This window comes from Heterodontus francisci, chromosome 10, assembly GCF_036365525.1.
Source record: "Heterodontus francisci isolate sHetFra1 chromosome 10, sHetFra1.hap1, whole genome shotgun sequence".
Classification (NCBI taxonomy): Eukaryota; Metazoa; Chordata; class Chondrichthyes; order Heterodontiformes; family Heterodontidae; genus Heterodontus; species Heterodontus francisci.
Window position 1 is genome coordinate 104599218 of NC_090380.1, and position 16263 is coordinate 104615480.

At 45.7% G+C, this 16263-nt stretch overlaps 1 protein-coding gene across 1 annotated transcript in view; it reads right to left on the reverse strand.

The window, feature by feature from the left end:
* The window catches only part of LOC137374222 (transmembrane protease serine 2-like), a 58914-nt gene that overhangs the window by 35005 nt on the left and 7646 nt on the right, over nucleotides 1-16263 (reverse strand). The window contains exons 3-4 of the mRNA XM_068040009.1: nucleotides 14258-14344; nucleotides 5617-5724 (exon numbers count right to left, since the gene is read on the reverse strand). Of these exons, the coding sequence (XP_067896110.1) occupies nucleotides 5617-5724; nucleotides 14258-14344 (195 nt within the window). The remainder of the gene's footprint in view (nucleotides 1-5616; nucleotides 5725-14257; nucleotides 14345-16263) is intronic.

The following is a 16263-nucleotide window of genomic DNA, read 5'->3' on the forward strand; positions in this document are numbered from 1 at the left end:
ACTTTTGGCAACCGCACATGCAGTTAAATGTGAAAATCAGGAAGTTGCCGCGTAGGTTGCCCACTGCTCCAGAAGCTGTGCTATACAGAGACACTCACCGGAGAGGTTTGGCATTGGAATAAATGGAAGGGCGAGAAGTTGTGTTACTCATGAGATAGAAACCCACTAAACATGCCAGAAAAAAGTTAGGACTTCGCCATTCAAGTGAAAGTGAGTCTTTAACATCATATTAAGAAATACTGCCAAAAAGCCTCTCTGGCACTGAAAATTAACTTTTACAATGTGGAGTCTCATTTCTTCAGATGTAAAAAAATTAAAAACTTTGAAAACATGTTTAACTTTTCCTTTCTGCTCTTTTATCTCACTCATAATCACATTTTTATTTCCCTTTCTGTATTTCACTTTTTGTATAGGTTTTGACATTGAATTAACTATTCGTACACTTACTGGCTCATACTCTGCATGGCTCAGTCAGGATCCTTCAATTTGATTGGTTAAGGAGATATAGGGTTGCTTGCCCTATTTACACAGGTCCCACAGCCCTATCGAGGGTTACATAGAAACATAGAAAATAGGAGCAGGAGTAGGCCATTCGGCCCTTTGAGCCTGCTCCGCCATTCTTTATTCTTTATGATCATAGCTGATCGTCCAACTCAGTAACCTGTTCCCGCTTTCCCCCCATAACTTTTGATCCCTTTAAACCCTTTAACTCCTTCTTGAAAACATACAATGTTTTGGCCTCAACTGCTTTCTGTGGTAGTGAATTCCACAGGCTCACCACTCTCTGGATGAAGAAATTTCTCCTCATCTCAGTCCTGAATGGTTTACCCCATATCCTTAGACTATGACCCCTGGTTCTGGACACCCCCACCATCGGGAACATCCTTCCTGCATCTACCCTGTCAAGTCCTGTATGAATTTTATGGGTTTCTATGAGATCCCCCCTCACTCTTCTGAACTCCAGTGAATATAATCGTAACTGATTCAATCTCTCCTCATACATCAGTCCTGCCATCCCAGGAATCAGTCTGGTAAACCTTCGCTGCACTCCCTCTATAGCAAGAACATCCTTCCTCAGATAAGGAGACCAAAACTGCACACAATATTCCAGATGTGGCCTCACCAAGGCCCTGTATAATTGCAGCAAGATGTCCCTGCTCCTGTACTCGAGTCCTCTCCCTATGAAGGCCAACATACCATTTGCCTTTTTTACCTTCTGTTGGACCTGCATGATTGCCTGCAGCGACTGGTCTACGAGAACACCCAGGTCTCGTTGCATATTCCCCTCTCTCAGTTTATAGCAGTTCAGATAATGATCGGCCTTCCTGTTTTTGCTGCCAAAGTAGATAACCTCACACTTATCCACATTATACTGCATCTGCCATGCATTAGCCCACTCACTCAACTTGTCCAAATCACCCTGAAGCCTCTCTGCATCCTTCTCACAACTCACCCTCCCATCCAGTTTTGTGTCATCTGCAAATTTGGAGATATTACATTTAGTTCCCTCATCTAAATCATTAATATATATTGTGAATAGCTGGGGTCCTAGCACCGATCCCTGCCGTACCCCACTAGTCACAGCCTGCCATTCAGAAAAAGACCCATTTATCCCTACTTTTTGTTTCCTGTCCACCAACCAATTTTCTGTCCGTCGCAATACACTACCCCCAATCCCATGTGCTTTCATTTAACATGCTAATCTCTTATATGGGACACTGTCGGAAGCCTTCTGAAAGTCCAAATAAACCACATCCACTGGCTCCCCTTCATCAACTCTACTAGTTACATCTTCAAAGAATTCTAGTAGATTTGTCAAGCATGGTTTCCCTTTTGTCCGATTCTATCACTGTTCTCCAAGTGCTCTGCTATAAAATCTTTTATAACGGACTGAAGAGTTTTCCCCAGTACCAACGACAGACTGACTGGTCTATAATTCCCTGCTTTCTCTCTACCTCCCTTTTTAAATAGTTGAGGTTACATTAGCTACCCTCCAATTTGGCTCTCCAATCACAGCAGATTCCAGTGCAAAAGCCCATAGAAAGTCTGGAGGCAAATGTAATGAATGGCTTGCGCCATTTGTTCACCACTGACTGCAACACTTTGGCCAATATTTATTTATTTTGTCTGTAAATGATAGAACTGTAAATGATAGATGGAATTCTAACGTTCTGCAGTAATAAATGGGCTGTCATGTTTCTTGCAACTCTACACCTCCAGTGAAAATATACTGGCAGTATGGCGTAATATTGAGCTATTCCGATCAGAAGATCCCAAGTTTGACTCCTAGCCTATGCTGAGTGAGTTGCACTCATCCACAGAACCACTGGCGAACTACAATTAGCTTCCCCATCCCAGCTCCTGCTCTCTATCCGGTGATCTCTATTGGGAGATTTTGCATGTGTAGATGTTGTGTGTGGGTGTGAATAGAATTGGATATAGAATTGGGATTGGCATTGCGATTGGGATTGGGTTTGGGATTGGCATTGGCATTAGCATTGTTATTGGCTTTGGAATTGAAATTGGGATTTGTATTGAGATTGGGATTGGTCTTCAGCTTGTCTAGAATGCCCCTATGGTTCCAACATTTATTGGTTCAGCTCACTGGAAGAATGTCACCCCCATCCTCTGATCCACTCATTCGACCATAGCCAATGGAGAGGTGAAAGCAAAAACCAAGGTGGGTAAACACGAGCAACAAATAGATAAAAATAATAAAACAAACACATATTTCAACAAAAAACACATTTGTATTATATGTTACACAGTACATAGCCAGTACACAGTCAGTACTGCTTCTGGGAAAATTGTTGAAATTTCCTTGAATACATTAAACATTTTCTTCTTTCAGGGTGAGAGAATATAGCAAGAGGATATTATAGAATCATACAGCACAGAAGGAGGCTATTCAGTCCATCATGATTGTACTGGCTCGTTGAAAGAGCAGTCGTTCTTGGTCCCACAGCCCTGCCTTTTTGTCCGTAATGTATACTAATTTAGTGTATATTAATTGAGTGTTTACTTGTATTCAGGTTGTGGCCATCAATTGGGGATTCATTTGTGTTCCTTTATATAGCAGCAGACAAAACGGTGGTTGTTGGGTTTGGAGGTGCATATTTGTAATGCATCGCTGTACATAAAAACTTATAAGATTAGGCTCATGGTTCTATACTTCATTGCTTGGCTTTCTCGAATAGAACACATAATCCGGTAAATTCCTCTTTTTTTTTTAATTCATTCTTGGGATGTGAACATCACTGGCAAGGCCAGCATTTATTGCCCACCCCTAATTGTCCTCAAGTACCTGTCTGACTCCCTTTAAAAATTATTTATGGAATCAGCTCCCACCACCTTTTTTTTTAGGTAGGGCATTCCAGATCCTGACGACACTGAGTGAAAAAAAATAATAGAAATGCAGCATAGGTTTTCCAACCTTCCCACTTTGGGCTGGAGTCTACCGGAATGGTTGGTTCCCCCGAGCACTTCTATTGGCGACTCAGGAGAAACAGTGCCTCGTATGCACGGTTCACACATGTTCAAACCACATTGTCTCACCCCTGCTGTTCTTGTCGCTTCTTAATTTTGGTTGTGGGGATAACGGCATCAGGAAAATGAAAATCATCTGGAAATTTCATAAGTCCAAGAAAGCAACTAAGAGGGAGGGAGGGAAAGACAGAGAGCAATATAAACTTGGGGGTGGGGGGGTCGGGGGGGCGGTAGTGGGGGAGAAGAGAGAGAGATAGAGAGTGAAACACAAACCGGGGGAGGAAAAGTGAGAGAAAAGCACACACACTGGGGTAGGGAAGGAGAAAGAAACTAGAGGGAGTGAGAGTTCATGTTAGCCTCTGATGCGCCCAATCATTTGATGCGTTATATTCCGGGAGTCAGGCAGCTTTGGTGCTTCTATCTGAGAACTGAACCTCACCTCCCTGAAGCTGGGCTTCAGTGGTTGAGTGGGGGAGTTAATGATTAATTAGATTTGGTTTAGGTTTCATTTATTATTTTTACAACTTACTGTGTATTCTATAAAGTCATAAAATTGTATGAAAACTTTAGTTAGAAGTTATTTATATCGGTGATATTCTTCTTGGGGTGCAGGCTGATGCAGGACTTCAGTTTTCTTTAGACTGATTTTTAGTCCAGAGCGTTGTGCCACCTCGGAAAAATGTGTTGTTATACGTTGCAGGTCTGACTGACTGTGGGCCAGGAGAGCACAATCTTTGGCAAAAAGAAGTTCACGGATGAGATTTTCTTGTGTCTTTGGCTGAGCCTGAAGACGCCTGAGGTTGAAAAGGCCTCCATCAGTCCAGAAGCGTACGTAAACCCCCTCCTTAAGGTGACTGAAGTCCTGCATCAGCCTGCACCCCAAGAAGAATATAGACCACCAAGCATGGTCATCGAGGGAACTGAGCTGAGTGTCAGCAAGCAATTTACTTATTTGGGGAGCGTCATCTCGTTTGATGCCACCATAGACAGGGAAGCAGATAATAGGCTTTCAAAAGCAAATAGAACATTCGGCAGACAGTACAAATGTGTGTGGAGCAACCACAACCTCAGAGCACAGACCAAACTCAAAGTGTACAAAGCCATAGTCCTCACCACCCTTCTGTATGACGGTGAGTCATGGGTCCTATACCGCCATCATGTACGCCTTCTAGAGCGCTTCCATCAGCGCTGCCTCCACATCATCCTCAAGATCCGCTGGCAGGACCACATCACAAACACTGAGGTCCTGGAAACAGCCAACATCACCAGCATTGAGGCCATCCTCCTGCAAAGCCAATTGCGTTGGGCGGGTCACATTGACCGGATGGACGACAGTCGCCTTCCCAAGATCGTGTTGTATGGAGAGCTGAACATGGGTAAAAGTAACAGAGGGGCCCCTTGCAAACATTTCAAGGACTCCCTGAAGAAGTCCCTCTCTGTGTGCCCCATCGGCCATCGCCAGTGTGAAGCGTAGGACATAGATCGTGATGCCTGGAAATGCGACATCGGGAAGGCTACAGATATCTTTGAGACTGAGCGAAGAACCAGCATGAAAGAGAAAAGGAGGAAAGGGATAGATCCAATTGCCCCCAGCAGCGACTACACTTTCACCAGCACCAGCTGTGGGAGAATCTGTCGGTCACGGATAGGCCTGACTAGCCACCAGCGGGCCTGCAACCGATGACAACAACCTTCCCAAAATCTTCATCTGTGCAGAAATGCCTAGATGATATTGGTGATGATTTTGTTGAACAGTAGTCTCTACTTAGTGTTTCTTAGTGTGATCGATACTGTAGAAATATCACAGGAGTAGCTTTCATTTAAACATTACTTATCCTTAAATCTTTCTTTTTTGTGTTCTTTGATTTTTACATTGTTATTAATCTCACTAAAACAACAAATTAAATAATTTATTTGGAGCTTGGTGATAGTAACATTTGACTAAGGTAAATGCAGTAACGTGCAAAGTCACGTAATCAAGTAACATGGGATCAAATGTCACATAATCAAAGCTCCAAGAATGCATCAAGCCAGAGTTGACAACCTACATGTGTGGAGAGGGAGAAGATGGTTACAATACGTTCAATACAAGACAAGCACGAAGCAACACCATTGCAAAATCTTTCTTACAGCATTGTTCGTCCTCGCCATTTTGGCACTGAGGTATCCCATCACACCAGTTTGATGGGCTCACACATCCTTCAGCTGATCCACAGGGTATACAGTCGGAAATCGAAACTAAAACAAGAAATGTAAAAGATTCAATACTTTTTTGGGCAAACTCCTTCCCCCAAGAACCTACATATATAGAAGTTTCAACTGTAAACCTTGGTCATATTTTAAAACAATCTAAAGCAAAATATGTTACTAAGCAGTAGAAAATCTAAAATACAGCAACACCAACTTGCATTTATATAGCACCTTGAACACAGGAGAACATCCCAAGGAACTTAAACAAAAGTTGACACTAAAGAAAAGGAGACATTATAAAGCCTGACCAAAGTGTGACTGAAAGAGTTAAAGAGGTATGACTTAAAGGAGGAAAGTGAGGTGGAGAGATTTAGCAAGGGAATTCTAGAGCTTGGAGCCTAGACACTGAAGGCATAGTTGCTAATGGTGGGGTGAAGGAAATGGGAGATGATCAGGAGCCAGAATTGGAGGAGTGCTGAGATCTCATAGAGTTGCCAGAGTGTTCAGAGATGGGGAGGGGAAAGACCATGGAGGGATTTGAACACAAGGATGAGAATTCTAAACTCAAAGTGTTGATGAACCAGGTGCCAATGTAGGCCAGTGAGAACAACGGTGAATAATGAACTGAACTTGGTGCGAGTTAGGACATGGGCAGCAGAGTTTTGGCTGAGTTCTAGTTTATTGGGGAGGGTGGAAGATCGATCAATGAGGAGAGCATTGGAATAGTCAGTTCTGGAAGGTTTCGGCAGCAGATGGGCTGAGGCAGGAGCAGAAGTGGAAGTAGTCTGTCTTGGTGGAGGAGAGGATATGGAGTCGGAAGATTAGCTTTTTTTCTATTCATTCCTGGGATATGGGCATCGCTGAGAAGGCCAGCATTTATTGCCCATCCCTAATTGCCCTTGAGAAGCTGGTAGTGAGCTGCCTTCTGAACCACTGCTGTCTGTGTGGTGCAGGTGCACTCACAGTGCTGTTAGGGAGGGAGTTCCAGGATTTTGACCCATTGACAGTGAAGGAATGGCAATATAGTTCCAAGTCAGGATGGTGTGTGGCTTGGAGTGGAACTTACAGATGGTGGTGTTCCCTTGCATCTGTCGCCCTTGTCCTAGGTGATAGAGGTTGTGGGTTTGGAAGGTGCTGTTAATGGTGGCTTGGTGAGTTGCTGCAGTTCACCTTATAGATGGTAAACACTGTTGGCACTGCACATTGGTGATGGAGGAAGTAAATGTTTAAGGTTGTGAATGGAGTGCCGATTAATTGGGATGCTTTGTCTTGGATAGTGTCCAGCTTCTTGAGTGCTGTTGGAGCCGCACTCAACCAGGTAAGCAGACAGTATTCATCAAATTCCTGACTTGTGCCTTGTAGGTGATGGACAGGCTTTGGGAGTGAGGGGATGAGTCACATGCCACAGAATTCCCAGCCTCTAACCTGCCCATGTAACCATAGTTTTTTATGTGGTTGATCCAGTAAAGTTTCTAGACATTGGTAACCCCCAGGATGTTAATAGTGGATGATTCAGTGATGGTAATGCTGCTGAATGTCAAGGGGAGATGGTTAGACTATCTTGTGTTGTAGATGGTCAATGCCAGCTCCCTCCCCTGCACCTCTCCTCCTTGCACCCCCTTCCCCCACCTCCTCCCACCCGCATCCAACTATCCCTGAGCAGAGGCCCTAACAACCCCACTGCCTTGTAGGTGTCTCGGGAGAGACCAAGGCTAAGGGAGTAAACCCTAACAGAAAATCCGGAGTGGAACCCCGAAGGCGGTCATGTGTCACCTTTGGCATGTTTCCGGCAGTTCCTGCAGCCATACCGGTGCCAAACGTTGTGCTCTGCACTCCTTTGGACCCCACCAGGAAGACCGAGAGGGGGGTTTTGGCGCTTGGGCATCTCACAACCCCCATACATCCGCCCAGGCATGCGCCATGGAGAGGTCACTCCATAGTCGCTTCACAGCGACCAAAACAACACGGAAGGCAGCAGTTATGGGTTATACGTCCAGCTCAATTGGATTAGAGATTGGGCGCCACGAGTTGCCTTTGTCGGTGGGAGAGGTCATCGCATCTCACTAGACAGCTACCGCCCACCTCAAACCGGGCAGCCCCCGGTCAGTAAGGTTCTGTCCCGCCACAGTCCACCTGCTTCAATGGGTGCTTGGAGTTCAGGGTCATTGCCCGAAAAGTGGACTCCAACACTGCACCAAACAACACAACAAAAAAACAAAAGAAGATGCCAGCCCTTCGTTTTTCAAGCTGGAACGTCAGAACTATGTGTCCTGGCCTGTCGGAAGACCTTACACAAATCAACGATTCTCGGAAGACTGCCCTCATTAACAGCGAGCTCAGTAGACTCAATGTGGACATTGCAGCACTTCAGGAGACACGCCTTCCTGTGAGCAGAACTCTAAGAGAGCAAGACTACACCTTCTTCTGGCAGGGTAGGGATCCTGAAGAACCAAGACAGCATGGAGTGGGCTTCGCCATCAGAAACTCCTTGCTCAGTATTATAGAGCCACCTTCAAATGGCTCGGAACGCATACTGTCCATCCGACTGCTCACCGCCTCTGGTCCAGTACACCTACTCAGCAACTATGCTCCAACACTCTGCTCCCCACCTGAAGTTAAAGACCAGTTCTACGAGGAACTCCATAATATCATTAGCAGCATTCCTAATACCGAACGTCTGTTCCTGCTGGGGGACTTTAATGCCAGGGTTGGGGCCGACCATGACTCATGGCCCTCCTGCCTTGGGTGCTATGGCATTGGAAGGATGAATGAGAATGGACAGAGACTGCTTGAGTTGTGTACCTATCACAACCTCTGCATCACCAACTCGTTCTTTCATACTAAACACTGTCACCAGGTTTCTTGGAGGCACCTAAGATCACCAGCTGGACCTCATCGTCACAAGGCGAGCCTCTTTAAACTGTGTTCAAATCACACGCAGCTTCCACAGTGCAGACTGCGACACCGACCACTTCCTGGTGTGCAGCAAGGTTAGACTCAAACCAAAGAAGCTGCATCACTCCAAGCAGAAGGGCCGCCTGCGCATCAACACTAGCAGAATTTCTTATCCACAGCTGTTACATAAGTTTCTAAATTCACTTGAAAAAGCCCTTCAAAACACTCCTACAGGGGATGCAGAGACCAAGTGGGCCCACATCAGAGGCACCATCTATGACCCAGCAATGACCACCTATGGCAAACGTGTGAAGCAGAATGCAGACTGGTTTCAATCTCACTTTGAAGAGCTGGAACCTGTCATAGCCACTAAGCGCACTGTACTGTTGAACTACAAGAAAGTGCCCAGCGAGTTAACATCTGTAGCATTTAAAGCAGCCAGAAGCGCTGCACAAAGAACAGCCAGGCGCTGCGCAATTGACTACTGGCAACACCTGTACAGTCATATTCAACTGGCCTCCGACACTGGAAACATCAGAGGAATATATGATGGCATTAAGAGAGCTTTTGGGCCAACCATCAAGAAGATCGCCCTCCTCAAGTCTAAATCAGGGGACATGATCACTGACCAACGCAAACAAATGGACCGCTGGGTGGAGCACTACCTAGAACTGTACTCCAGGGAAAATGTTGTCACTGAGACCGCACTCAATGCAGCCCAGTCTCTGCCAATCATGGATGAGCTGGACATACAGCCAACAAAATCGGAACTCAGTGATGCCATTGATTCTCTAGCCAGTGGAAAAGCCCCTGGGAAGGACGGCATTACTCTTGAAATAATCAAGTGTGCCAAGCCTGCTATACTTTCAGCACTGTACGAACTGCTTTGCCTATGCTGGGATGAGGTAGCAGTACCACAGGACATGCGCGATGCCAATATCATTACCCTCTATAAGAACAAGGGTGACCACGGTGACTGCAACAACTACCATGGAATCTCCCTGCTCAGCATAGTGGGGAAAATCTTCGCTCGAGTCGCTTTAAACAGGCTCCAGAAGCTGGCTGACCGTGTCTACCCTGAGGCACAGTGTGGCTTTCGAGCAGAGAGATCCACCAATGACATGCTGTTCTCCCTTCGCCAGCTACAGGAGAAATGCCGCGAACAACAGATGCCCCTCTACGTTGCTTTCATTGATCTCACCAAAGCCTTTGACCTCGTCAGCAGACGTGGTCTCTTCAGACTACTAGAAAAGATCAGATATCCACCAAAGCTACTAAGTATCATCACCTCATTCCATGACAATATGAAAGGCACAATTCAGCATAGCAGCTCCTCATCAGACCCCTTTCCTATCCTGAGTGGTGTGAAACAGGGCTGTGTTCTCGGACCTACACTGTTTGGGATCTTCTTCTCCCTGCTGCTCTCACATGCGTTCAACTCTTCAGAAGAAGGAATTTTCCTCCACACAAGATCAGATGGCAGGTTGTTCAACCTTGCCCGTCTAAGAGCAAAGACCAAAGTACGGAAAGTCCTCATCAGGGAACTCCTCTTTGCTGACGATGCTGCATTAACATCTCACACTGAAGAGTGTCTGCAAAGACTCATCGACAGGTTTGCGGCTGCCTGCAACGCATTTGGCCTAACCATCAGCCTCAAGAAAACGAACATCATGGGACAGGACGTCAGAAATGCTCCATCCATCAATATCGGCGACCACGCTCTGGAAGTGATTCAAGAGTTCACCTACCTAGGCTCAACTATCACCTGTAACCTGTCTCTCGATGCAGAAATCAACAAGCACATGAGAAAGGCTTCCACTGCTATGTCCAGACTGGCCAAGAGAGTGTAGGAAAATGGCACACTGACACGGAATACAAAAGTCCAAGTGTATCAAGCCTGTGTCCTCAGTACCTTGTTCTACGGCAGTGAGGCCTGGACAACGTATGTCAGCCATGAGTGACGTCTCAATTCATTCCATCTTCGGTGCCTCCAGAGAATCCTTGGCATCAGGTGGGCAGGACCTTATCTCCAACACAGAAGTGCTCGAGGCGGCCAACATCGCCAGCATATACAACCTACTGAGCCAGCGGCACTTGAGATGGCTTGGCCATGTGAGCCGCATGGAAGATGGCAGGTTCCCCAAGGACACATTGTACAGCAAGCTCATCACTGGTATCAGATCCACCGGCCATGTCTCCGCTTTAAAGACATCTGCAAACGGCACAGTGGCGCAGTGGTTAGCACCGCAGCCTCACAGCTCCAGTGACCCGGGTTCGATTCTGGGTACTGCCTGTGTGGAGTTTGCAAGTTCTTCCTGTGACTGTGTGGGTTTTCGCCGGGTGCTCTGGTTTCCTCCCACAGCCAAAGACTTGCAGGTTGATAGGTAAATTGGCCATTATAAATTGTCCCTAGTATTGGTAGGGGAATTTGAGAGGATGTGAGAGGGTATTGGGATTAATATAGGATTAGTGTAAATGGGTGGTTGTTGGTTGGCACAGACTCAGTGGGCTGAAGGGCCTGTTTCAGTGCTGTATCTCTAAATAAAAAAAGAAAGAAATAAAAATGTGACATGAAGTCCTGTGACATTGATCACAAGTCATGGGAGTCAGTTGCCAGTGATTGCCAGAGCTGGTGGACAGCCATAAAGGCGGGGCTAAAGTGTGGCGAGTCAAAGACTTAGCCGTTGGCAGGAAAAAAAGACAGAAGTGCAAGGGGGGAGCCAACTGTGTGACAGCCCCGACAACCAATTTTATCTGCAGTACCTGTGGAAGAGTCTGTCACTCTAGAATTGGCCTTTATAGCTACTCCAGGCGCTGCTTCACAAACCACTGACCACCTCCAGGCGCTTACCCATTGTCTCTCGAAACAAGGAGGCCAAAGAAGATGGTCATTGCCAGGCACTTGTGTGGTACAAATATTACTTGCCACTTATCAGCCCAAACTTGAATGTTGTCCAGGTCTTGCTGCATGCAGCACAGATGGGTTCATTATCGGAGGAGTTACAAATGGTACTGAATGCTGTGTAATCATCAGTTAACATCTCCACTTACGATGGAGGGATGGTCATTGATGAAGCAAATGAAGATATTTGGGCTTAGGACACTACCCTGAGGGCGGCACAGTGGCGCAGTGATTAGCACCGCAGCCTCACAGCTCCAGGGACCCGGGTTCGATTCTGGGTACTGCCTGTGCGGAGTTGCAAGTTCTCCCTGTGACCGTGTGGGTTTTCGTCGGGTGCTCCAGTTTCCTCCCACAGCCAAAGACTTGCAGGTTGATAGGTAAATTGGCCATTATAAGTTGCCCCCAGTGTAGGTAGGTGGTAGGGAATATGGGATTACTGTAGGGTTAGTATAAATGGGTGGTTGTTGGTCGGCACAGACTTGGTGGGCCAAAGGGCCTGTTTCAGTGCTGTATCTATAAATAAATAAATAAATAAAAAAAATAAATAAACTCCTGCACTGATGTCCTGGAGCTGAGATGATTGGCCCCAATGACCACAGCAATCCTTTTGCGCTAGAGTTTTCCCCCAATTCCCATTGACTTCAGTTTTACTCGGGCTCCTTAATGTCATATTCAGTCAACTGCTGCCTTGATGTTAAGGGCAGTCACTCTCACCTCACCTCTTGAATTCAGCTCTTTTTTCCATGTTTGAACCAAGACTGTAATGAGGTCTGCAGCCATGCAGTCCTGATGGAACCCAATTGAGCATCAGTGAGCAGGTTATTGGTGAGAAAGTGTCACTTGATGGCACTGACGGCAACCCTTCATCACTTTGCTTATGTTTGAGAGTAGACTGACCAGCTTAGGATCAACTAGCATGCCGAGGTTATGCACAGTCTGGTTCAATCTGAAGCAGTGGCCAGTGTGGGGGATGGAATCGGAGAATTGGGAATAGAGATTGTGGTGAGGTCAAAGGCAATATCATTGGCCTTCCCAATATTAGTTGGAAGAAATTTCAGCTCATCCGTGATGGGCAAGCAGTCTGACAATACAGAGACAGTGAAGGGGTCAAGAAAGGTGGTGATGAGGTAGAACTGGGTGTCATCGCCGAAGGATAGTTCCTTGGGGGACTTAAGAGGAAATAGTTCTGGAGTAGGAAGAGAAGCCATGCAGGAGATTCTCTGGCTATGACTGGATATCTAAGAATGGAACCTATGAAGTGGGACCAGAAGGGCGACATTAGTAGATTATTTAGCATTAAGATACGTGAATAGTCTAAGAAGGAATACAGAAACACTATAGTTGTGGGAACCAGGGCATGTTGGGATACTTGGCCATTGTTCTGGGAAAGTTGTACAGTCCAGTACCTAACTGCCTCCATATCTGTGTAAACATGCTGTCCTTGGTTCACTAATCAAAGAGATGAGTGCGACTGGCGACGGGACAGGATGCCATAAACTGTGGGAACTGGCAGCATCAAAGCTGGGGAGGAGATGGCAGAAGAGTGTTAGTGGGGCAATACAATCCAGTTTATTGATCAAGCTGCAGACCTAGAATGTGTCGGAGTAGTGTGAACATATGAGTAATGGGTGGTATCCTATTGTGTTTCAAATTCTGTTTCACTAAGAAGCTCCTGGACGAATACCAGATACTTCTGCCTAGCACCATGCTTGATTAAAAACCTTTATTTACTTTAATCCTGTGAACTCGAGAGTGGTTATTTTCTCCACAACACTGGTGAGGGAAGTCCCATTCTTCTGCACAACGGAGGAGCAGTGTTGAGAGAAGAGGAATGATAGTGCACCACAGTCGCAGTTACAGAGGATGCCATTCAGCGTTGTAGCAGGAACAGAAATCTGATTGGCAAGGTTCAAATATGGAATTGCAGGCAAGTTAGGCACAGATTTGAGAGCCAGCAACAAGAACTTAGGAGAGGAAAGGGAGGCTGGAGATGGGGCAGTAGTTTGCCAGTACAGAGGGGTCAAGGCTGGAGTTTTTTTTTGAAGGGGTGATGACAGTCAATTTGAAGGGAAGAGGCACAGTACTGAAGGAGAGACAAGCGTTAACAATGTCAGCTAGAATGGGGAGCTGGGGCAATAGTTTAGTGGGTATAGTGTTGTGAGCAAGAGGTTTGTCTCATTTGACAAGATGAGCTCAGAGAGGGCATGAGATGAGATAGGAAAGAAACTAGAAAAGAAACTACTTCAATATTTAATCGCTTAACCAACAATAAAACAGATCACCTAGTCATTATCTCATTGCTGTTTGTAGGATCTTGCTGGGTGCAAACCTGCTTTCATGTTGCATTACAGCACAGTGACTACATTTAAAAATTACTTAATTGGCTGTAAAGCACTTCAGGACATCCTGAGGTCATGGAAAGTGCTAATAAATGCAAGTTCATTTTTTATAATACTAATACAATTCCATTCATGCTATACATATGATCACCAATTTTATTTTTAACCCCTGTCCAAAATTTTACATATTTCCATATTAAATGTCATTTCCCATTTGCCTGTCTAATTTGTCTGGTCAATCAAAATCTCTGCAAACTTTCAGCTATATCTTCTAGAAGGGACTTTATCGACAGTAAGACTGCTTACCAGCAAGCGCCACTAGTTCTCCTGCCTGCCCTTGCACATCATGGAGAAAACATTAGAGCGAAAATACTTTTTTGAACACAAAACTTCACATTTGTAACATGGCAGAGAGAAAATGGGCATTCTCATTTACAATACTTACCAAAATACCAGGTGATGGCAGTTATGATTCCCAAGGTGAGCAGCACACCAGCAGTGACCAAACCAATAAGAATATTTTTCTTTTTAACTGTAAGGCAACGCCATATAAAAAGTATTAGAAGAATGCTGAACAGTCCAGTATTTGAGCTTAGATAGTTACCAGCGGATGGACAGTACCTCTAATTTTACATAGAATCTCCATCACAGACACAGGCCATTCAGCCCAACAGATGTTGCACACAAGCCTCCTCCCACCCTACTTCACCTAACCCCATTAATATATCCTTCTATTCCTTTCTCCTTCATGTACTTAACTAGCTTCTCCATAAATGCATCTATATTACACATCTCAACCACTCCATGTGGTAGCAAGTTCCACATTCTAACCACACTGAGTAAAGAAGTTTCTCTTGATTTCCCTATTGGATTTATAAGGGATGACTTTATATCTATGGTCGATAATTTTGGACACTGCCACAAGTGTTAAGATCTCTATATTTACCTTATCTATCCAGAGCGGACAGCAGTCGGGCCAGTGTGGGAGCACCTAGAACTGGGAGTGCAGAAATTCAGCACTAGGCTTGGGACCTTCACTTACCTTCAGGAGCGGAGAACGGTTGGACCGCTTCAGGAGTTGGCACACACTGACTGAGGTTGACAAAAAATTTTGAACAGTGACAGTGACATCACAGGAAAGCTGCAAGTTGATTGGTTGGTGAATAACTGCTGTTAGGGAGTACCAGTAAATAGGTGGGGTAGTAACTAAAGTAAAGAGAAAGGTAAGGTCTACAGTTTTTTTTTTGTGTAGTAAGCAGTGTTTATTTAGGGATTCAAGGTCCTTAGTGTAAATAATCTCTAATTTTAGAGTAATTTGAGGGAGTAAATTAAGGGCAGCATGGAGTGCTCCTCCTGTGTAATGTGGGAAGTCAGGGACACCTCCAGTGTCCAGGGCGAACACGTGTGCAGGAAGTGTCTCCAGCTGCAACTACTCGAAATCTGCGTTTTGAATCTGGAGCAGTGGTTGAAGACACTGTGGAGCATCCGCGAGGCTGAGTTCATTGTGGATAGCACGTACAGCGAGGTGGTCACACCTTTCTGCTCAGGCAGAAAGGGATTGGGTGACCTCCAGGCAGAGTACAAGAACTAGGTAAGTAGTGCAGGAGTCCCCTGGGTCCATCTCCCTCGCTAACTGATTATCCACTTTGAATACTGTTGGGGGAGATAGCTTCTCAGGGGAATGCAGCAAGAGCCAAGTCTGTGGCACCACGGGTGGCTCAGCTGCACAGGAGGGGAGGAAAAGGAGTGGGAGAGCTATAGTGATGGGAGATTCTATCGTAAGGGGTACAGATAGGCATTTCTGTGGCTGCAAACATTACTCCAGGATGGTATATTGCCTCCCTGGTGCTAGGGTCAAGGATTTCATGGAGTAGCTGCAGGATATTCTGAACGGGGAGAGTGAACAGTCAGAGGTCGTGGTTCACATTGGTACCAACGACATAGGTAGAAGGAGGGATGAGGTCCTGCAACAAGAATTTAGGGAGCTAGGTAGCAGATTGAAAAGCAGGACCTCAAAGTTTGTAATCTCTGGATTACTCCCGGTGCCATGTGCTAGTGAGTATAGGAATAGGAGGATAGAGCAGATGAATGCATGGCTGAGGAGATGGTGCAGGATGGAGGGCTTTAGTTTTCTAGATCACTGGGTCTGTTTCTGGCGATTGTGGGACCTGTACAAGTTGTACGTGTTGCACCTGAACCGGAATGGGACCAACATCCTTGCAGGGAGGTTTGCCAGTGCTGTTGGAGGGGTTTAAACTAATTTGTCAGGGGGATGGGATACAGAGTGGAGATACAGTAGGGGGTGATGCACAGTCAAATATAGAAGAGAAACTAAGTCAGTCTGGAAGGCAGAGCAAATATAAACCTGTTAAGACACAAGCGAATAATGCAATGCTGGATTGCATCTATTTTAATGCAAGGTGTCTTACAAGTAAGGCAGATGAATTGAGG